General features: G+C 37.6%; 1 protein-coding gene across 2 annotated transcripts in view; it reads right to left on the reverse strand.

Annotated features, from left to right (window-relative positions):
- Positions 1 to 24,093, reverse strand: part of TERF1 (telomeric repeat binding factor (NIMA-interacting) 1) — a 65,493-nt gene that overhangs the window by 17,059 nt on the left and 24,341 nt on the right. For both annotated transcript variants that reach the window (XM_006860017.1, XM_006860016.1), the window contains exons 2-6: positions 17,302 to 17,397; positions 10,864 to 10,985; positions 7,536 to 7,622; positions 2,907 to 3,056; positions 2,094 to 2,206 (exon numbers count right to left, since the gene is read on the reverse strand). In XM_006860017.1, the coding sequence (XP_006860079.1) occupies positions 2,094 to 2,206; positions 2,907 to 3,056; positions 7,536 to 7,622; positions 10,864 to 10,985; positions 17,302 to 17,397 (568 nt within the window). The remainder of the gene's footprint in view (positions 1 to 2,093; positions 2,207 to 2,906; positions 3,057 to 7,535; positions 7,623 to 10,863; positions 10,986 to 17,301; positions 17,398 to 24,093) is intronic.

Consider the following 24,093-nt stretch of genomic DNA (forward strand, 5'->3'; position numbering starts at 1 on the left):
CTATACCGGCCCTTGTCTAGCAGTATGACTTGTGCTGTAAGAGCACAGATGTGATTGGAGAGGTAGGCAAGACTTACAGAGATGATCTTTGGGTTAGATCTTCCTTGGCAAGAGCTGGTCTTGGAGAGAACAAATGGAAGGGAATGTGAAACAGAAAGAACCAAGTGAGGGTACATAGGCGTGAAAGAGCTTCTAACACAACAGGAATGTTCTGTGTCGCTAGAGAGTAGCATGTATGTGAGCAGAAAGGGGTTAATGCTTAGTGATTAAGGTTGTCGTTGTACTCAAGTTGGTAACAACTCATAGTGACCCCTATGCACAACAGAATGACACACTGCCCAATCCTGGGCTAACCTCACAACTGTTACCACGCTTGAGCCCATTGATGCTGCTCCCCTGCTAATCCATCTTGCTGGGGGGTCTTCCTCTTTTTCTCTGACCCTCCACCCTACCAAACATGATTTCCTGGCACTTTCAATATTCTCCAACACCACAACTCAAAAGCATCAATTCTTCTACGGTCTTCCTTATTAACTGTTCAGCTTTTGCATGCATGGTATTATTGAAAATACCACATGGCTTGGGTTAGGTGCACCTTGTTGTTATGTGCCATGGAGTCGGTTCTGACTCATAGCGACCCTGTACAGGGTTTCCGAGGTTGTAAATCTTTACGGGAGCAGAAAGCCTTATCTTTCTCCTGCTGGGCGCACCTTAGTAAGTTTTCATTTGACCAAATTTCATTTACAGCAGCAATACTGGTTAGCAAGACTAGGCATGTTGTAGGTCTTAGTATTTATTAAACTGTGATTGGCAATTGAAACCCACCAGCTGTTCCTCGGAAACCCAAGAAAGGGTCTCTCTGAGTTGGAACTGACTGGATGGCATTTAACAACAACACTACTCATAATGGTTTCAGAATATAAGCCTATGAGAAGTAAGACTTCACTACAGTCCTGGGAGATGAACCAGCAAAGTCTTGTTCTGATAGAAACAAAACGAGGGACCACTCTAAGATAACTGAGTTTCATCCTTGAGGTGTGACCACTGTAGCACACATACACATCTAACTTGGACTCCAATCCTCAACTCCCAAGTATGTAATAGCTAAGATGAGGTCCCTGAAATTATCAAGTCATGGTCCCAGGAGAAAACAATAACATTACATCCGTATCAACAGATCCATTCAGAGACCACAGGGACTTGACTTTCTGGTCTTTAGGTAGTGGCGTTAAATGCTGTTGAGTAGGTTCTGACCCCTAGTGATGCTGTATAGGGTTTCCGAGGAGCAGCTGATGGGTTTGAACCGCCAACCTTGTGTTTAGCAGTCCACTGCTTTTTCTACAGTGCCATACCAGGTCTATGGATAAGGGCAGTAAAATGAGGGAATGAACCATGAATTCAACAGAAAAGATGTCCTTTAATGGTAATGTTGTACTGCCCTACAGGTACATTATTTGTTAAAGCCAGGGCAAAGGTAAAAATCACTCCTGGAAATCCCCAAAGAAATAATTTTAGACTGAATTATTATCTCTCATATGCTGTGGTGCTGCAAGTTATTGCGCTGGACTGCAACACTGGTTTGAACCACAAGGTTCACAGTTCAAGCTCAGCAGCTGCTGCTCCTCAAAAACCCTATACAGGGTCACTATAAGTCAGAACTGACTTGACAGCACTTAACAACTACAAAACATATGCACAACTGATCCAGGTTGTTTTCTACTAGCATTGGAGAAAAATCACTGTTTCCTCGGTTGATACCATAAATGGTTAGCTTGCTTTTACAGAAGATATATGAAAATATCTTTAAATACTAAAATAATGCAAAGTACAGTGAGACAGTCACATACTGAGAGTACATGGGATCTAAGAGCACACACCCTCTAAAATGGAAATTAGCTACACAATTTAAATGGCAATTTTTTCATACTTTTGATATTTGTTTAGTACACCTAACAGAATCTGCATAAGTCATAAAGTAACTGGAGCACTCTAAATATCCATATGGCAGTCATTAGATAATATACTCATTAATGAAATAATGCATCATTAGGATCACTTTCACATATACCAAGTACATTAATAAATTTACCAACCTTTTTCGTGTATCTAAATTAACTTGAGTTTCCATTTCAATATCATTACTATCAGATTTCTCTTCAGTAGTTAGTGTTCTTGTTCTTTTACTTTCCACAACTTTTGCTGCTGCCTGAAAAAGGAGGAGGTAGGAGTAAGCAGAAATGTATTAAGCCATTTTAAATAAACACCACAAATTGCATTTTCTAATTTTTCAAGATATTCCTAACCAAAGTATCTGTTTATAAGCCAGTATAGGGTATACTCTGTTGTTACTTTAACTAATAACAGTATGAACTATGACAGCACCAACAGCTACTTTAGCTACCTCTTTGGTTTATATGCATTATGGAGGGTCTCTTTCTAAGTGAATGTACTTAATGGCACAATGCTCTCTAAGTAGCAGTCAAATAAAACCCTACTTTAAATAATCAAAAATTCCAGACAGTTTGAAATAAAACGTCATATCAGTCAAGACATTCCATTATAATTACATATAAACTTAAAACTTTTTGAAGCCAAGAGAAATGTCATTAATTTACAATGAAAAAGATGCTTAAATCCAAGTCTATTCTCCTAAAATTTCCTGAATTTAAAACTATTTTTATTCTTAATTCATTCTAAGTAAACCACACATCTTTAATTCCAACTTTTGAAAAGTTGTAAAAATAGCTGCACACAGCATCCACACTGTCATAGATGCAGATTGTAACATTTTGCCACATCCTTTTTATATAATCATTCTGATTAGTTTGAAAATATTTCTATTTTAAATATTCTATTATAGCAATTTTCCTAGACCACTGTTAGTTTTGCTGAAATTATAACTATACCTTCATTAAAAAAGTTGATGATTTTTCCTTTAGCACATAATTCACATAACTCTTTATTTTTTCCATCATCTGGTTGTAGCTGAAGTGTTGAAAAATAGAATGGAAGGCATCTTTCTGAGAGATTATCGCCAGCAATTTTCTTTTTAAAGGCTAAAGAAATCAGAAAAAAAAAAGACATCAGCACAAAAGCAAACAAAATTAAATGCATGAGAAATACATTATCTATTAAAACAAAATCATCTGACTAAAAATATAAGCTCTAAGAGACACAGAGACACAATTAAGAACTTTAAAATATTCTTCTTTGTTTTAAATTGTTAACTCTGGTGCATTTTTTACTGATCTTTTTCTTGGTCCCAATTAAAAAGAAAAAAAATACTGTACTTTATATTTCTAACACATACAAATGATGAAAAGGATATTTGACATGAGTGTCCATTAACCTTCTTAAGAATTACAACATTATCAACACAATTAAAATTCATTAACTATCAGTCGGATTGCACCTCTCCTCTCCCTCCCAAGGTAACCAGGATCCTGAATTTGTAATTCTTCACGAAAAGGCAGTCCATTAATGCTAGTTCTACACACATGAAAAAAATTCTTTTAATTCCATTTTCCCACAAGCTATTAAAGTCCTCTTAAATACATATCCATAAATACATAGTACTGGTTAACATTTTTAAAATTTAAAGAAACTGGTGTCATATTGTATATATTCCTCTGAAACTTTTATCTTTTGCTCAATTCTATGTTTATGAGATTTATCCATACTGGTTCACAGGTAGAGAAGTTGTGACTTTCACTGCTATCTAATATTCCATTGAACAAAACTATATTCATCCAATCTTCTAACATATTGAGGGCATTTCAATTTATTTTTTTTTTACTGCAATGTTATTTTACACATTTTCTACATACTTTATTTCGTATGATACATTTTTTGTGGACAGCACTTCTTTCAATGCTGTAAATAAAAATTATGTTGTTGTTGCTGTTAAGTGCCTTCAAGTTGGTTCCAACTCATAGTGACCCTGTACAGAATTTTCAAGGAGCAGATGATGAGTTTGAACCTCGACCTTGTGGTACTGACCTTGCATTCCAGTGCCTATCCTACAGTACCTTTTAAAAACTCTACTTTCTCAGGCTCCATCCTAGTCCTAATAATCTCAATGGAGCCTGCATCTCAATTAAAAAAAAAAAAAATGATGTGGCATTACAATATGTATAGTGAAAAGAGTTTTTTAGGGTACATATCTAAAAGAGGAATTGCTGGAATCCCTGTACAGTGCAGTGAATTATTTATTGACTCTTCTAGTCATGTCGTTTTAACTCCTACTGTATGACTTTTTTCCTGATGGGTCTGGGTAAGAGAGGTAGGGAGAGGTGCTGATAGGATTATATGGTCTTACTGTGAGTTATTAACAGGGTTACTTGTGATTATAAAGACTTCAAAATTTAATGAGGGCTTTGGTCAATTTTGCCGTCCTGCTTGGTATAAAATGAGGTATCTTGGTGATGTGAGTGGGCTGTGCATTCCCTTGCCTGACTAACGAAGCTCACCCCCAGATAACCTCCAGTTCTGGGGACTTGAGCCATCAGCCAGATCAGATCTGTCCGCTTCCACAGAGCTGTGAGTCCACAGCCCAATTCTGGGTGAGTGAGGAGAATCCTCCAAGACTGACATCTGAACTACTGATCTGGAATTTGCTGCCTCTACACACAACCCTGTAAGCCCATTCCTTGACAGCCTGTAAATTCTATGAGACACTGCTGTGAGGTTTAAAACCCTGGGACAAGATGTAGGAGAGAATACTGAGGGAGGAGTAGTGGTTGATATCAGGGACTATGGAGTCATAAAGAAAAGTCAGACTTTGAGATATCTTTAACCTTTACTTCATAGGGAACAGCATTGAGCTGACTAATCTAAAAGAAACTATTTTTGCATCATACTTATATATTTTGCCAAATATTTAGAAAATTAAAACATTCACTAATGGACTATTAATAATTACTAATGGAGACGGAGGAAAAGCTCCATATCATCAGCCAAAACAAGGCCAGGGGCAGACTGTGGAACAGACCATCAATTGCTCAAATGCAAATTCAGGCTGTAGCTAAAGAAAATTAAAACAAGTCTACAAGAGCCAAAATATTACCTTAAATATATTCCACCTGAATTTAGATATCATGTGAACAAAAGATTTGATGCATTAGACACTAAAGACCGAAGACCAAAAGAGTTCTGAAATGACATCAAGAACATCATACATTAAGACAAGAAAGGAAGAAAAGACCAAAATGGATGTCAGAAGAGATTCTCAAACTTGTTCTCCAGTGTGGAGATTCAAAAGCAAATGTAAGTGAGGAGGTACAAAAGATGAACAGAAAATTTCAAAGATCAGCTTTAGAAGATAAAGTCAAACATTATAACAAAATATGCAAAGACCCGGAGTTACAAAATCAAAAGGTAAGATGCTCAGCATTTCTCAAGCTGAGGGAAGTGAAGAAAAAATTCAAGCATTAACTTGCAATATTGAAAGAGTCTATAGGCAAAACAATGAATGATGCCAAAAGCATCAAAAGAAGATGGAAGGAATAGAGATACTATACCAAAAAGAAACGGACGATGTTCAACCATTTCAAGAGGTAGCATATGATCCAGAGCCAATGATCCTGAAGGAAGAAGACTAAGGTACACTGAAGTCACAGGTAAAGAAATTGAAATCTTTCAACAAAGTGATTACAACACTGGAGGTACTCACTCATTTATGCCAAGCAATTTGGAAGACAACTACCTGGCCAACTGTCTGGAAGAGTATTTTGCCCATTCCAAAGAGATGACCCAACGCAACTAAGGTTTTACTAACGGTAACACAGAAGCGGCTGCAACCATACTTTGACAGAGAACTCCCAGAGGGTCAAGGCAGGTTCAGAAGAGGACATGGACCGAGGGATATCACTGCTGATGTCCGATGGATCTCAGCTGAAAGAAGAGACTACCAGAAAGATGTTTACCTGTGCTTTACTGACTACATAAAAGCTTTAGATTGTGTGGATCATGATATGCTATGGACAACATTGTGAAGTATAAGTATTCCAGAATACTTAATTGTGCTCATGAGGAACCTGTACACAGACCAAGAGGCAGTTGTTCAAACAGAACAAGGAGACACTGAATGGTTTAAAATTAGGAAAGGTGTGTGCCATGATTGTACAATAGTACTGACATTCATTGGAACCAACCAATAACCATATTTATTCAATCTGTATGCTGGCAAATAATCAGAGAAGGTGGTTTATATGACAAAAATCATGGCATTAGGATTGAAGGAAGATTCATTAACAACCTGTGATATGCAGAGGATACAATCTTGCTTGCTGATAGCCAAGATGAATTAAAATACTTGCTGATGAAGATCAAAGACCACAGCCTTCAGTATGGGTTGCTTCTCAATATAAAGAAAACAAATATCCTAATCACTGGACCAATAAACAACATCCATATCAATTAAGAAAAGACTGAAGCTGTCAAAGACTTTATCTTGCTCAATTCAACCATTAACATTTATGGAAACAGCAGTCAAAAAATCAAATGACATATTGTATTAGGCAAATCTGCTGCACAAGACCTTTTTAATGTGTTGAAGAGCAAAGATGTCAGCTTCAGAACTAAGATGAGCCTAACCCAAGCCATGATAATTTCAATAACCTCACATGCAAGTGAAAGTTGGACCGTGAATAAGGAAGATCATAGAAGAATTGATGAATTTGAGTTATGGTGTTGGAGGAGAATAATGAAAGTACCATAGACTGTCAAAAGAACTAACAGATCTGTGTTGGAAGAAGTACAGCCAGTATGCTCCTTAGAAGCAAAGATGGCTGGACTTCGTCTCTCACACTTCGGACATACTGTCAGGAGGGACCAGTCACTGGAGAAGGATATCATGTTTGTACAGTGAAGGGTTGGAAAAAAGAGGAAGACCACCAATGAGATGGACTGGCACAGTGGCGGCAGCGATGGGGTCAGGCTTAGCAATGATTCTGAGTTTGGCCAAAGACCGGGCAGTGTTTCATTCTGTTGTGCACAGGGTTATTATGAGTCAACGTACCTAACTACAGCAAGCAACGTTCAACACAAAAGCAATTACAACTGCTCACATTAAGAAATTTCTTGGAAAAATAAACCAGTTATCATACCTTCTTCTATACCTGTGGTGCCAGATTGGGTAGCCACTAATCACATGTGGCTAATGATTCCTTAAAATGGGGACTAGTCTGATTTTAGATAAACTGTAAGTATGAAGTGCACACTGGATTTTTAAGACTTTGCACAAAAAATAGGTAATATAAGATATCTGATAATTTTCACATTGTTAAAAATTATGTTTTATGAATCTAAAAAGTTTTTTTTGTTAAATAAAAATTATTAAAATTAATTTCACCTGTTTTTTTTTGCATTTTTAATATGGTATTAGAAATTTTAATATAACATGTGACTACCATTATATTTTTATTGTTTTACTATGTTGTTTTAAAAGACAAAGCATTCTATTTTCCCCAAATTTCAATTTTCCTCATTTCATAAAAACAGTCCTTAATTTTGATGATTCTAATTTAAACAATTACCGTATAAGAATTTGGATCATCAAATATTCTTTCAAAGACTTCTTCTGCTTCTTTAAAATTGCCATTTTCCATACAAACAGCTATAGCCTAAAAGATAGGACAACAAACACATATTGTTTATTTTTTGTATCTAATAATTTAGCTTTGAACAAATTCAGCTAAGTCTAAAATGTTGCTGCTGTTAACTGCCACCAAGTTGGCCTTGGACTCATGATGACCAATGGAATGCACTGCTACCTGATCCCCCATTATCCACAGGTTCGATTCCTGATCCATCTGAGTCTGGAAACTACGCTGCAATTGGTTTAGCCTCTGCCAACAGCAAGCCTCCACTGACAGTTATGGGCTGTATATGAGGTGTACTGGCCAAGAACTGAACCCAGGACTTCTGCATGAAAGGTTAGAATTTAATTCTACTACCAAGGTCTCAAGTCTAAAGCACCTCATTTAAATATATTAATTCAATTTAGTAATTTTGATTATGATAAAATACTTTTAAAAGTATGGCTTGATGTATCAGTGCAAGGAGATGTGTGTGAACTCCCAAACTTGCAGATAGTACCCATTTGACCTAGCCTGGATAGCTAGCTGACCAGAACTCAACCAGATGAAGATAAAGATGATGGATATTGTGAACAAATATAAATTGCTAGAATTAGATGAACTGGACCTTTGCTTATGGATGCAGTAGCTCAAAATTTCAATCAGAATGGAATGATTCTTCATGTCAAGTAACAAGCTTGTTTCCTCTGTGCACTGGGTTATAGAACGGCAATCCAATCAAAAACGGGGGCTATCAAGACACGAAGTAGCTGGCTAACAAGCTTTCACAACTGTGCTTAGTTTCAGAATGGGGATGGGGGGGTAAGGTAGACTCCCCCACTAAATAGTTTCCTCTTCTCCCAGATATATCTGGTGAAAGGGGATGTGGGATGATGCTGATAGGATTTATCTTTTAATTGTGAGTAACTGTTAGCAGAATTAATTACAATTGTCACAACTATAATTGTAGAAGATGTTTACCTAAAAGTGGGGAGTAGTTAATCTTTCATTTCAGGAACCGACGATCCCAGGACGATCAAAAAAGAAGAACATGAATGGAGCATGAGATCCTACCCAGAAAAATAATAAGGCAGAGATGGTGGCAGAGGCAATGGCATGGAGATAGAGAGCAGCCGCAGGCTCTAGGCCCACTGATTGAATAAAACTGTGTGCCTGGAGGCATGATATGCCCTTATGATATTTAAATAAATATATAGTTCTTGTTTTGTATGAGTATATCAAATATTTTTGCTTTGTTCATTTGTGAAATATAACATGTAACAGGGAAGCCACAGGGAGGAAGTAGGATAACTGTTGTTGCAGGGAGGGGACTATCATCGAGATGAAAGAAAAGGTATAATCTGTTGAATGTAAATCTGATGGTCTTTTCTGTTAACCTTCATTCAATTTACAATAAAAAGCTGAAAAAATAAATACAAATAAAAGTATAGCTTAAAAAGATCTGAAAATAGCTCAGTGGTCTCATGCATATTTATTAAAAAATACCCAGCATTCGCTCACTTTCTTTAGGCCAAATTAGAGGTACCCATTACTAAATTAGAAGGTACACTATGTACAATTCAGATGCATCTAAATATTAATTTTTAACAAAAGGGAAATGAAGGAGATACAATGTTGTTTGTAAAGTTTGCAGTTGTTTTTGCTAAGTGCCATTAAGTTCCAATTCATAGTGACTGTTTGGGGTATCTGAGATTTTAAATGTTTGTGGGAGCACAAAGTCTCATCTTTCTCCAACAGTGACTGGTGAGTTTAAACCACCGACTGACTTTGTGGTTTGCAGTCCAGTGCTTATTGTATGGAGCCACTACACTCCCCTTTATAAAGATTAACATACATAAAACTGGCTGGTTATATAGCCCATGTTCCTCTAGAATGCCAAAAGACTGGGATAATGTGACAAATCTCTGTCCTAGATGGGGTGAAATTCTTCCAAGAAGCAGTCACATTTCAGCCATGTTTCCTGGCAGGTCCTAATTCTACTTGATAATCACACCAACTATCAATAACTCAATCCAGGTGTGGTGCTGCAGGATGATGCACTAGATCATGAGGTCACTTTGAACCACAAGATCACCAGTTCAAATTCACCAGCTGCGCCTCATAAACCCTACACAGGGACGCTATGAGTCAGAACCGATTTGATAGCACTTAACAACATCAATGGACTCCTGGTGTGGCGCTGCGGGTTAATGCACCAGACTGCAAAGCCGTTTGAACTGCAACGTCAGCGGTTCAAGCTCACCAGCTGCTCCTTGGAAACCCTATACAGGGTCACTGTGGGTCGGAATCTACTCGCTGGCACTTGACAACAACAACATCAATAACTCACAGTAACAGAATTTTTAAATAGTTCATTAGTAACAAATCTGAATAGAACATACAAATAGTGCATTTATGATAAGGTGAAAAACACCAAAATGTCTCTCTTCCTCAACCTGTAAAAACCTTTAAAAGACTGAAAAGTCTAAGAATGTCCCTAGTATTTATTTAGTCTTGTCAGCAAAATATGTTTTTCCTGCTTATTTATCTGTAACTTTGATTAACTGTCTTGATTTCCTGTGCTTTTCAAGTTTACTCCTAAAATGTTTGTTGTTGTTAAATGCTGTCACATCGATTCCGACTTCTAGTGACACCCTATATAAGCTTTCCAAGGAGTGACTGGTGAGCGTGAGCGTGAATCGCTGATCTTGAGGTTCCAACCAACTTTGCAGTCCAGCACAACCTAAAATTTTACATTTTCTTCGTCACTGAAAAAAACATTAATTTATTATTAATATAAATGGTGTGATACCGTAGGGTAAGAACAGGACCAGAAGGTCAGTTTGAACTGCATGAGTCAGAACTGACTTGATGGCACTTAACAATTTTTATTTATGATTTTTAAATAGAAACTAGGAGAGCACAAATATATTGAAGTTTGCTGCCTGATGATCTGTATTTCCTAAAGTGGGGGTAACATACACTTGGGTTAATGTTGTTAAGTGCCATTGAGTCAATTCTGACCCATAGTGAACCTGTATAGGGTTTCCAAGAAGTGGCTGGTGAGTTTGAACCCGATCTTGCAGTTCAAAGGGCTTTGCAGTCTGGCATATTAACCCACAGTGTCACACACTTGGGGAGCAAACATTAAGTCATAACCCTCAGTGTTCATTCCCAACAACTAGGCTAAATTTCTGAAGCAAAAGATTACATTACATTTTATTTTTGATGTTACGTATATTTCTTTCCTAGCCAAATAATTATAAGCTCAAAGTAATACTCATACCTGAATTTTTATGAGATTCTTTATTTCTTCACAAAGTTTATCATGTTCCTTTTCAAGTGACTCCCAAATAGTGAGGGCTGATTCCAAGGGTGTTATTCGCTCATCACTTTCAAACTGTGCATCTTAAAAAAGAGAACAAAATGAATAACTTAGAAAATTAAGTAGGGCTTTACTTTTGCTAACCCTTAAAAAAAAAAATTCTTTAAATATTTACTAAATGTATACATGTGTCAGACACTGTTCTAGTATATATACCAGTTTTGTGAAGTGATTTATTTTCTAACTCAGTTTGCTCATGAAAATTAAAAAGTAGAATAAGGTAAATGATACCACAAAACAGAGCTTTTTATTTATTTTTTTAATTCAAGTACTGATTTTAAGAACTGAAATCTAAAAAGATTTAACACGAAGTGTCACAGTAACAGAATTTTTAAACAGTTCATAAGTAACACACCTGGATAGAACATAAGAGTTCATTTATAATGAAATCTGATTTTTAGAATATACTATTTGAAATCTTTGTTTTATATATATTCTGTAAACAACTGAGACAGGATCTTTCAAGAAGTTATTTCTTTTTTTGTTGTTAAGGTTTTTATTGTGGATTGAGTGAAAATTTACAGGGCAACTCATCAGTTTTACATTCAACAAATCATACATCTTGTTTCATTACAATGATTATAACCCTTCCACGTACCATCAGTTAACAGTATTTCTCTCTATTCACTTTAGTTTTTAAAAAAACAAAACAAACAAAAAAACACTCAAGAATATATAATAATTTACACCTCCAAAGGGCACATTCTCCATGCCCCCATCTCTGCCTCTGTCTCTGGCATTACTGCTTCTCTGGATAAGGTCCCACAATCTGCTTGTGCTCTTTCTCCCCTGATGGTCTTGGGGTCCTCTGTTTCTGGACTGTAAGATTAACCACTCCTCTGTTTTTGTTACAAAACGTCTACCTTTACAATTGTGACAGTCACAATTAGTTATGCTAACAATTATTCTCTATTGAATCATACGAATCTTATCCCCATCTCTTTTCACCAGAAGCATCTAGACAAGATGAAAACTATTCAGTAGGGACTCTTCTTTTGCCCCCCATACTCTTAAACTAAACTCCCTCTTGAAACCTTGTAAGCTAGTCACTTTGTGCCTTTAGGAGCTCTGGTAGCATAGTGGTTACGAATCGGGCTGCAAACCTCATGGTAAGCAGTTTGAAACTATCAGCTGCTCCGCGGGAGAAAGATGAGGCTTTCTGCTCTCGTAAAGATTTACAGCCTCGGAAACCCTGTTCAGGGTCGCTATGGGTCGGAACCGACTCGACGGCACATAACAACAACAACATTTTAAAAGTAACCAATGTCTAAGCTGCCCGTCCCTGTCTACCCTGTGTACAGAGGGGATAGCATTTATACTTGATGTGAAGACTCCTTCCCTCTCTGTTAGTATTTAGAGTTGCCACCTCTTTGAGTATAGGTCAGGTTCATCAAATTGTAGCAATTTACCCTTGTTTCCTTTATCAAAAAACAAAATTTTTTTGTTGTTGTAATCCTCCTCTAGTCGAGTTCGGATTATAAAGCCAAGATCACATGGGTACTGTCTGCAGGTCTGGGTGTTCTTGTGCATCTCCCCTCACTTTATATCAGCTGGATGCTTCACTCTCAGATCTAGCCCTCTGTGGTTATGTCCTTGTCCATGGGCTCAAGTGTCCCCAGGTCTCACCACACTTTGGATCAACCAGGCCTTCCTCTTCTCTCTCCATCTCCAGGTCAATGGGAATCAATGGACTGTGGTTAAACTCAGCCCATTTCTTCAATTGCTGCTTTTCTACCTCTTCTACTCACCAGTAGATCAATGTGGTCGCCAGCAAGCTGACATGCCTGTTTGTGTGCTCCCTTTTAGTTTCAGTCTTAGAGGGAGTTTGTCCTGAAGGAACTTGATTGCTTGCCTTGATGGCTTCCTGGAGAACAGCTTGCTTACTCTTGTAGTAGCCAGTCATGCTGACATTTTTGTTTTGGTTTTTTCCTGATGATCTTTCTTTGAAGAAGTATCTTCTGTTACTCTAGCTATTCCAGGCTGGTCTGCTTGTCCTTGCTAGTGGAAATGTACCACCTCAGAAGGTTCTGGATGGGATTCAGGATTCCACCTAAGGTCCTATACTCTGCAAAGGCTTTGCAAGAGGTCTAATTTACTGGATAAGTTCTAGAACCCCTTTAAGGTATTCCAATCAGTTACAGGCTAAGGTCGGGCTTATAAATTTTCTAAAATCTAATCATGTTTCCCAATATTCCTTTCTATCCCACTCAAGTGTCTATTTTACAATAGTAGGCAAGGGAAACCAATATTCATAAGACACTTAAGAACTTTAGTATTATTTCCCCTCTTCAAACTATGCCTAGATCCCTGTATCACAGAGCCCTGTTGTTCCAAGGTTGAGCATGCATCACTAACTATCTACCTCTGTCCCACTTAGGCCATGCAAACCTGTCTCAGTGTTCCCCTATTTTGTTTGTTCTTCCAACTCTTCCCCCTTCTTGTATTGCCCTACCCAACACCCGAACTAAACCCTCTACCCCAACCCCACTGTTGTGGTTACATTATATTCCATTAACTCTTCCTTCCATTTAAGACAGTCTATTTTATCCTATAATCTATCTGACCTTCTAACCACCTGGATCTCTGTTCCTGTGTTTACCTTCTTTCACATTGTAATTGTTTTGATCATAGACAGACCTCCCACATCCTCTGTTCTTATAATTTTATTCAGTTCTTGACTCTTTCATTTGTCAACTGAGTTCAGGGTGATGCTGCCACATACATCATTCTCTGGTTGTTGTCTGTTTCCCTTAGCTTCTGTTAATCCTGGAATGTTTTGATTACACTGTTGTATTTGATTGACAGCTTTGGTGGGTAGAGGATTCTTGGGTGGAAATATTTTTCTTTCAGCATTTTATGTATGTCTCCCCACTGCCTTCTTGCCTGCATGGTTTCTGTTGAGAGATGCCAGCTTAATCTGATTTGTTTGCCTTTGTATGTTACACTTCTCTTTTGTATGTTACACTTCTCTAGCTGCTTTCAGGATTCTGTCCCTATCTTTGATTTTGGAGAGCTTGATTATTATATGTCTTCATGATTGTCATTTAGGGTCTACCCTTCCTGGAGTTCGTTGTGCTTCTTGAATGCTTATATTTTCACTTTTCAGGATGTTAGGGAAATTTTCTTCCAGAAGCTCTTCACCTATCTCCTCTGTGGACTTGTGTGATTCTTCCTGTTCCAGGTTGCCAACAATCCTTAAGTTATTCCTCTTCATGTTGTCCAACATGAATCATAGGCCTTCTTCAGATTTCTTAAATCCTGTTTTGTGCTTGCTCTTGTATCTTAGTAGTATTGAGAGATTTATCTTCTAGTTTACTAGTTCTGGCTTCTATCTCTTCAATTCTACTCCTTTGCTCTTTCAGTGTATTGTCCATTTTTGAAAATCTGCTATTAATCATTTGGATGTCTTTCTGTTGGTTTTGAATTATTTCCAATGCTGTACTATCTAATTTGATTGTTCCTGTAGTGCTTTCCTGACTTCTTCCTTATTTTTCTCAACTCCATTGCATAGTGTTTTGAACATTTTATAATCATTTTTCTGAATTCCTTCTCAGGCATTTCCAAAGCCTTCCCATCTTCCAGTATGGAATGTTGATCTACTTCCAGTTCATTTGCCTCAGTCACTTTATCTTGTTTCTGGACACATGCTTATATGGTCATCTGCTTCTGTTTTGTGGGCATATTCAAGAGTTATCTGTGGCCTTAATACTTAGATGGATGTGCATTTTTGTATTTTTTATGCTTTCTGATTGCCTCTAGGTAGATGTGATCAAGATATGGGATTCCCCTTTCACTCTTCTTCCTGAAAAATTTCAAGATGCCACTGCTGGTCATTGTGACGTAAGTCAGGATTTCATTTTTGGCCTATTTCCTTTTTAGTCTGCCTGTCCTGCTGCACTATCGCCATTCAGGCCTTTTTTCTAGTGATAAACAGTTCACGGCTGGCTGTGGCCGTTTTGTACTGCTGTTTAGTTTTAAGTGGAAACAGTCACTTTATATTTTGAGAAGATCTGTGTGCACGCAGAGTAGAACCCTCCAGGGTGGGGTGGGATGTCCATTCGCTCAGGCACCCCCTCTAATCAACAAAATGGAGGTGGGCAAACAGCAACAGACAATGAATAGATAAAAAAAAAAAAAAAAAAAGGAATGTCCACCACACCTTTATATGCGCAGTTCTGTCAGGCATCCGTGGCTTCTCTGATCCTTCCCCCGCTTGGTCTCTCCCAAGATTGTCACTCTGGGAACAACTGAGCATCTTGAATTAAAATGCAATGGATTTCTTGCTTCTGCTACAAATACCCCTAGCTGTAAGCCTTCCAACCTTGTAAATATTCCTTTATATGTGGTACAGAGTTCTGGTACCATTTTCTGAGCCTGCTTGGTCCTGTATTATGTGTTGTTGCTGATGGAGCTCCTCAATGCACTTCTACCTGATCCACCATCATATTTGTTCACCCAAGAAGTTATTTCTTAACCAACATTCTAATAACCAAGACTCAAAATCTAAGAAATATTATTTTACTCCTTCCTCTTTCTCATCACCTATCCAACCTATGTGCAATACAACATGAAACTTATTTCATCTTTTTAAGCCTGCTTTCACATGTATAAAATCATGAAAATAACTACTAGCTTATAAGATTCATGTAAACATTTAATAATATTATTTGTGTTACTTTTCCACTTTTCTGAAACAGAATTTTAATCAGGTTATTCTGATCAAAGAGTCATGTTGGCTCCTAACTCCTTATTAAATTACTGCAATATAATATTCATGAACCTTCACTGTATGTACCTTATACCTATATTTATTAAATGAATGTGTGTTGTAAGTACAAGGACCCAATTTTGAATGAACATGGTTATTGGATTAGATGTGGAGAGTGAGGACAGAAAAGTAGAATCAAGGAAGACTCTTGCATTTCAGCAATTGGATAAATAGTGCTGCCATTTTCTGGCATTGGAAGCCTGGGTGAGGAACAGATTGGGACTGATGCTGATTCCCTTTGAGAAATTAGAGGAGATCAGATACCCCTGCCATGCCATTTTTATACCATCAATCTCCTTCCAGGCACTACTCAAGACTATCTCAGTTTTAAATGCTTGTGAAACACTTCTGAGCACTTTGTATACAACTGTTTATCACAGTTAATCTACAAAACCATCCTGGTAAGAACAATATTGTTAACCTATAGTCTGCACGGAATGGAATCCTCCAATTGGCCCACAGTACCCAACTCTGCTCTTCAGCAGCAGGCCCAGATCAACCTATAGTTGTACCTCATCCTCATCCATTCCGGCTCTCATCCTAGCCAGATGAAATCCTGGCACCAGCCCTAAACCTAACCTCACCACAACACAAAGCAGGTTAGATGAGCCACATAGCTAAATTAGTGAGAGCCATGACAGTCATGTTAATAAACTGGAATTTTGTACAATATACGTGCTTATAAGGAAGCATCGCCCTTCAAGTATTGCCAGTTTGTAAGGATGACTGGGAAAGTATTTTGTAAATTATATAAAATATAGTTATTTGCATCTAGTGGTTAAAGGGCCTTGATGTAATGTTGTAATCATCTTACGTTCCATCAAGTCTATCCCAACTTAGAGCAACCATACAAGATACAAGGCAGATTAGAATGAATCCATAGGGATTTTTAGGCTGTAAATATTTACGGAAACAGATCGCTAGGTTTTTTTCCCCAAATAGCAGCTGGTGGGTTCAAACTGCTGACCTTCCAGTTAGCAGCTGAGTGTTTAATCACTGTCTATCAGGACTCCTTCATCAACCATTAGTACTTTGCTATACTAATTACATTAGTAATTTGCTATACATTAATTTGCCATGTATAGTAAATTAAGCCAGCTTACGTCTTATAATCGAAAATGAATTACAAGGACAGGAGAGAAATACAGATACAAATCACATTCTCTGACATTAAGTTCAAATAAGAGGTTTCCAGTATCACAGTTATCAGTAAAAAAAATGATAGTAAGTCACCACAAAGTTAAAATATACTCAAATTTAAATTGATATATTTAAGACAGTGATTCACTAAGTGGATTCTCCAACAGCAACATTAAAATTAACTTACAGGAAAATTAAATTTCAGAGCTCCACATCCATCCTATGGAACCAGAAACACTGGGAATGATACCCAGCACTCTTGTATTTTAATAAGTCCTCTAAGTAATTCTGATGTTGGCTAGAATCTGAGAACCACTTCTCAGAAGACAAGGACTATAATTCTTTTATTTCCTTTAGAAATGCACACACACACACACACACACACACACATGGTTTTAAACATAGATTGAAATATAAGATAAAAACATTACCAAGGGCTTTTCCTGCTGCAATTCTTGTCAAAAACTGACATATGTATATAGTTCTCAATTGGTAAGCTGTTAGACTGGACAATCCATGAATAATAGCTAAAAAAGAAAAGGGAATTTTATTAAAAATTAAAAAAAAAAATCAAACATGACCCAGCAGTGCCACTGTGTGGTTTCTTGAGTAATAGGTTACAATCATCTTGTAAAACTTTTTACACAATTAGGATGTAAGTTTTGATTACTTATAAATGTTTAAAAATACGAACAAAAAAGACAATAACTTTCTTGTCTTGTAAAATAAATGTGATGCTATACTTGTAATCACGTTCACAGATAACACTGGATAGTAATGAAAATGGAGATTTAGCTCCAAACTAAAATGTGTCTAACCATAAATAGGAAGCTTATTTAAAAATTTTTAATTCTCAATATTACAGTAAACTGCTTACACTGTATCTGCTAAGGTCAGTTAGTGAGTTTCAAACAGCTTGACTTTCATTCTGATGCTGTGCTACACAGTACATGCAACAGTGACAAGTAATAACCCCAGTATGTATGCACACAGTACCTACAACAGTGACAAGTCATAATCTCAGTATGTATGCACACAGTACATACATTAGTGACAAGTCATAATCCCAGTATGTACGCACACAGTACATACAACAGTGACAAGTCATAATCCCAGTTCATTTGAAGTTTATACCTCAGAGCAATGAAGATAAGTGATGGCTTGCATAGCTAAGGTAATAATGTGGTGAAAACTGAAAAATGTCAAGTATAGAATGCCAGGGAAGAATACAGAAAAGACATTTAATAGTTAGTTTAAGTATTTTTCTGATGGGAGGGGGTGTCAAGGAAATAATGTTAAATAACTAGGCAACTAAGGAGTCTTGCAGCCATTAAGAAGACAACAAATATATACATTCACTTCAATTCTTCAGTTCCTGTTGTGGTTGTTCAGTGTCATTAAGTTGGCTCCAAATCATAAAGACCTGTACAGGGTTTCTGAGAAGCAGATGGTAGGTTTGAACCACCAACCTGGTGATTAGCAATCCAGTGCTTATCCTACAGTGCCAACTCTAAGATGTCAATAATTTTATGCTATACCAGAAATCATCTGTGCTCAATGTGGTCATATTCAATAAGATTTAAATAAAGCACAAATTATGTGTAAAACTTTACTACAGAATTTCTTCAATGAAAAATACTGAACTTTTTTTTTTTAAATAAATACTGAACATTTATGGTCAGCCTGTATCAGGAACTGGTGACTCAAACATAAGTAAGACGACCAGGGTCTGTACCTTATGAAGATGCTAGACTGACAGAGAAGGGGCAAATTAAATCAAAAACTGTGCAAATGATGAATTTTAATGTTAATGGATGCCACGAAGGGTAAGGACAGCATAGTATGTTGTTGTTCAGTGCAGTTGAGTTGGTTCAGACTATAGAAACTCTGTACAGGGCTCCCAAAGAGCAGTTGATGGGGTTGAACCACCAACCATGTGGTTAGCTGTCCAGTGTTGATCCTACGGCGCCACACCAAGAGTAAGACCAGTTATTCATATTTACCACTAAAGCCAGTGATGATGAAATTGAAAAATTTTATCAGTATCTTCAGCCAGAAATTGACCAATCATGCAAATAAAATGCAATGATAATTACTGGTGATTGGAATGCACAAGTTGGAAACAAATACAAGGATTAGTAGTTGGAAAATACAATCTTGGTGATAGAAACAATGCTGAATAGAATTTTACAAGACAACTTATTCAATACAAATACTACTTTTCAACAACATAAACAGCAACTATACATGGACCTCACCAGATGGAATCTAGTGACTAAATCTGTGGGAAGGAACAATGGAGAAGTTTCAACTGCCAAAATAAGGGCAGGGGCCAAGTATAGAGACAATCAACTGCTCATATGCAAGTTCATTCAGAAGCTGAAGAAAATCAGATATATTAGCTTGAATGTATTTCACCTGAATTTAGAGGCACCTCCAGAACAGATCCGATGCATTACATACTAATGACTGAAAACCAGAAGAGTTGTAGAATGACATCAAAAACATCATCATACATGAAGAAAGAAAGAGATCCTTAGAAGAAAAGACCAAACTGGATGGCAGGAGAGACTCTGAAACATGCTCTTGAGCAAGTTCTCAAACATAGAGAAGCTAACGCCAACTGGAAAAAAATGAGGAAGCAAAAGAGCTGAACAAAAAATTTCAAAGTGCAGCTCAAGAAGACAAAAGTCAAGCATTCTATAAATGTGTCAAGGCTTGGAGTTACAAAACCAAAAGGGAAGAGCATGCTCAGCATTTCTCAAAGAAAAAAATTCAAGTTTGGGCTGCAGTACTCAAGGATTCTATGGACAAAATATTGAATGACACAGGAAGCATCAAAAGAAGGAAGGACTACGCAGTCACTGTATCAAAAAGAACTGGTTGATGCTCAGTCATATCAAGCAGTAGCATATGTTCAAGAACTGATGGTACTGAAGGAAAATATCCAAGATGCAATGAAGACATTGGTAGAAAGCAAGTCTCCAGGAATGGAAAGAATACAAACTGAAATCTTTCAACAAACTGATGTAGCATTGGCAGCACTCAGTGGACAAGGCCAAGAAATCTGGAAGGCAGCTACCTGGCCAACTGGTTGGAAAACATCCATACTTGTGCCCATTCCAGAGAGGTAATCCAATCGAATGGGAAAATCATGGAACAGTATCATTTATATTGCATGTAATTAAATTTTTTCTGAAGATAATTAATTAAACAGTTGTACATAAATAAGGAGCTGCCAGAGATTCAAGCAGGATTCACAAGAGGACATTGAATCAGGGATATCATTGCTGACATCAGATGGATCTTGGTAAAAGCAGATAATACCAGAAAGATGTTTACTTGTACTTTATTGACTATGCAGATGTATTTAACTGTGTGGATCATAACAAACTATGGATACAATTGCGAAAAATGAGTATTCCCCAACACTTCATTGTGCTAATGAGGAATTTGTACATAGATCAAGAGGCAGTTATTCAAACAGAACAAGGGAAAATTAAATGATTTAAAATCAGGAAAGGTGTGTGCCAGAGTTGTATTTTCATCATCCTGGTTCAATCTGTATGCTGGACAAATAATCCAAATTGGATTATAAAAAAAAAGAATGTGGTATCATAATTGGAAGAAGACTCTTTAGCAAACTGCAATAGGTAGAAGGCACAATCTTGGCTGCAGAAAGCGAAGAGTATTTGAAACATTTATTGATGAATATCAAAGACTACAGCTTTCAGTGTGGACCGCATCTCAATGTAAAGAAAACAAAAATCCTCACAACTGGACCAATAAATACCATCATGATAAATGGAGAAAAGACAGAAGTTGTCAAAGACTTAATTTTACTTGGTTCCACAATCAATACTCATGGAAGTCACAGACAAGAAAGCAAACAATATAATGCATTAAACAAATCTGCTGCAAAATACCTTTAAAGTATGGGAAAGCAAAGATGACCCAAGACATGGTACTTTCAACAGCCTCCTAATGCATGTGAATTATGGTGTTGGCAAAGAATACTGAAAGCTCTGTGGTTAGTCAGAAGAATAATGAAATCTATCCATGAAGAAGTGCAGTCAGAATGCTCCTTAGAAGGGAGTGCATCGAGACTTTGTCTCTTGTTCTTTGGGCACAGTCAAGATGAATTAGTCCCTAGAGAAGGAAATAATGCTTGGAAAAGTGGAGGGTCAGAGAAAAAAAGGAAGACCCACAATGAGATGGATTAACATAGTGGCAGCAACAATGAACTCAAACGTAATAATTATGAAGATGGTGCAGGAAATGCTTTTGTACACAGGACAGCTATAAGCGGAACCATATTAACAGCACCTAACAACAATAAAATAGACCAATCACTTCTCTACACATTTTATTTCAGCAGTTCTCAAAGGGGACAATTTTGTCTTCCTATTAACCATCCTACAATGCTCAGGCAAACTCCCACAGTAAAGAATTATGTAGTCCCAAAGGTCTGGTGTGGCGCTGTGGGTTAATGCGCCAGACTGCAAAGCTGTTTGAACTGCAAGGTTGGCAGTTCAAGCTTACCAGCTGCTCCTCGGAAACCATATTACAGGGTCGCTAAGGGTTGGAGTAGACTAAATGGCACTTAACAACAACAACAACAAAGGTCCAAGGAGTCCTGGTGTGGCATTGTAGGCTAATGAGTCAGACTGCAAAGTTGTTTGAATTGCAAGGTCGGTGGTTCAAGCTCACCAGCTACTCCTTGGAAACCCTATACAGGGTCATTATGGGTAAAAATCGACTCGATGGTACTTTACAACAACAAATGTCCAAAGTGGTAAGGGTGAAAAATGTTGTTTTATACATATCAATGCGAGTCATGGTGTGGCTATGTAGGATAAGAAATGGACTGCTAATCGCAAAAGGTTGGCAATTCAAACTCAACAGCTGCTTTTTGAAAACTCTATACAGGGTTGCTAGTTGCTATGACTACTACGAGTCGGTTCCGACCCATAGCGACCCTGTACATGGTTTCCAAAAAGCAGTTAGTGAGCTACAAGCACCAAACTTGCAGTTCAAACAGCTTTGCAGTCTGGCACATTAACCCACAGCGCCACAGCAGGACTCAACAACAACATACATACCAATAATTTGCTCCTCTCAATATATGAGGTATATGTTATTGCCATTTTCTAGATAAGGAAACTGAGGTACAAAGAGGGCAATTTGCTTTAAATGTCACTCCTATAAAGCAGCAGAGCCACAAATTAAACTCAGAAAGTTTACTCTGGAGCCCGTACTCTTATTAATCACTACTTTCTACTGCATGCCATAGCAGGCTAGTTTAAAGCACTAGTAGAATGTAAGTAGTCTAACAGTATAGAATGATTGTTGTTAACTGCTGGGGAGTGGGTTCTGACCCACAGCGACCCTGTACAGGGTTTCCAAGGAGTAGCTGGTAAGTTTGAACCGCCAACCTTGCAGCTCAAACCAGCCTTTCAGTCGACTGTTTATCCTACAGCGCAATACCAGGAGCTGGTTGTTGTTGTTGTTGTTAGATGGCATCAAGTCAGTACTGATTCAAAGTGACCTTATGCACAGCAGAACCAAACCCTGCCCGATCCTGGGCCAACCTCACTACTGTTGCCACGCTTGAATCCATCAATAATGCCACTTGGCCAATCCATCTCTTTGGAAGTCTTCCGCTTTTTCTCTGACCCTCCACCTTACCAAACATGATATCCTTCTCCAGCAACTGGTCCCTCCTGACAATATGTCTGAAATAGAAGAGACGAAGTTTGGCCATCTTGGCCTCCAAGGAGCACTCTAGGTGCACTTCTTCCAAAATGGATCTATTGGTTCTTTTGGCAGCCCATGGCACTTGCAATATTCTCCTCCAACACCATAACCCAAAAGCATCAATTCTTCTACCATCTTCCTTATTCACTGGCCAGCTTTGGCATGGCATAGGAGGTTATTGAAAATACCATGGCTTGGGTCGGGTGCACCTTAGTCCTCAAGCTGACATCTTTGCCTAATACAATACGTCGTTTGATTTCTAGACTGCTGCTTCCTTGAGTGCTGATAGTTGATCCAAGAAGAATGAAGTCCTTGACAATTTCTATCTTTTCTCCATTGATAAGAATGTTGTTTATTAGTCCAGTGATGAGGATTTCTGTTTGATTTACATGGAGATGCAATCCATACTGAAGGCTGTGCTCTTCATCTGTAAGGATTTTAAATCCTCTTCACTTTCAGCAAGCAAGTTTCTATCATCTGCATATGGCAGGATGTTAACGAGTCTTCCTCCAATCCTGGTGCCACATTTTCCTTCATAGAAGCCAGCTTCTCGGATGATTTGCTCAGCATACAGGTTGAATAAGTATGGTGGAAAGAATGCAACCCTGTCACACACCTTTCTTAATTTTAAACCATTCAGTGTTCCCATGTTCTGTTTGAACCACTGTCTCTTGGTCCAGGTACAGATTCCTCATGAGAACAATTAAGTGTTCTGGAATACTCATACTTTGCAATGTTGTTCATAGCTTGACATGATACACAAAATCAAAAGTCTTTGCGTAGTCAATAAGTTACAATTACAGAGTATATGAATTTTGCAGTTTTGGAGAGGTATGGTTCTGAAGATACTTAGAAGGCCGTGGTGACTTGTACAGGAAAATGAATTGAGAATTCATGTCAAATTGTCAGAAGGGTTACCTATAGGGATACTACAATCACCTTGGGTGATGGGAAGTACTAGACTGGAGAAGACAACTATGAGCTAGCTATCCAAACATATAACATATAAGGAAAAATGTCGAGATCAGTAGAAGAAGGCACTAAAGGGAGAAAAAAGTGGCAGAATCAGGTAGCATGAACATCAAATGACTAGGGTTACATAAGAACTCTCAAGAATAATCTGGAAAAGCCATTATCTGAGAAATGCAGGTATGAGAATAATTCTAAGTCTGAATGAAAGAGCTAAGAATTTTCTAGAAAGCATTGAGTTACATAATATTTTCCTCTGAATTAGAAATGGGAATAGAGACAATACTATGTTCACAATTTGCATATTTTCACTAGCTGTACAACTTCAAATATAGTTACTCTCTCTAGGAAGTATCTTACACTTTTATTCCTGTCCTTAGCCTTAAAATAATGAAAGTGTAATAGATATTACTGATTTTGCAATCGTCCATCAACCATCGTAGGTTTTATTGCCTGTTAAAGTTTTCAGAAGCTAGGCAAATCATTGCGGTGCCTGG

The sequence above is a fragment of the Chrysochloris asiatica genome, unplaced genomic scaffold (assembly GCF_000296735.1).
Source record: "Chrysochloris asiatica unplaced genomic scaffold, ChrAsi1.0 scaffold00036, whole genome shotgun sequence".
NCBI lineage: Eukaryota > Metazoa > Chordata > Mammalia > Afrosoricida > Chrysochloridae > Chrysochloris > Chrysochloris asiatica.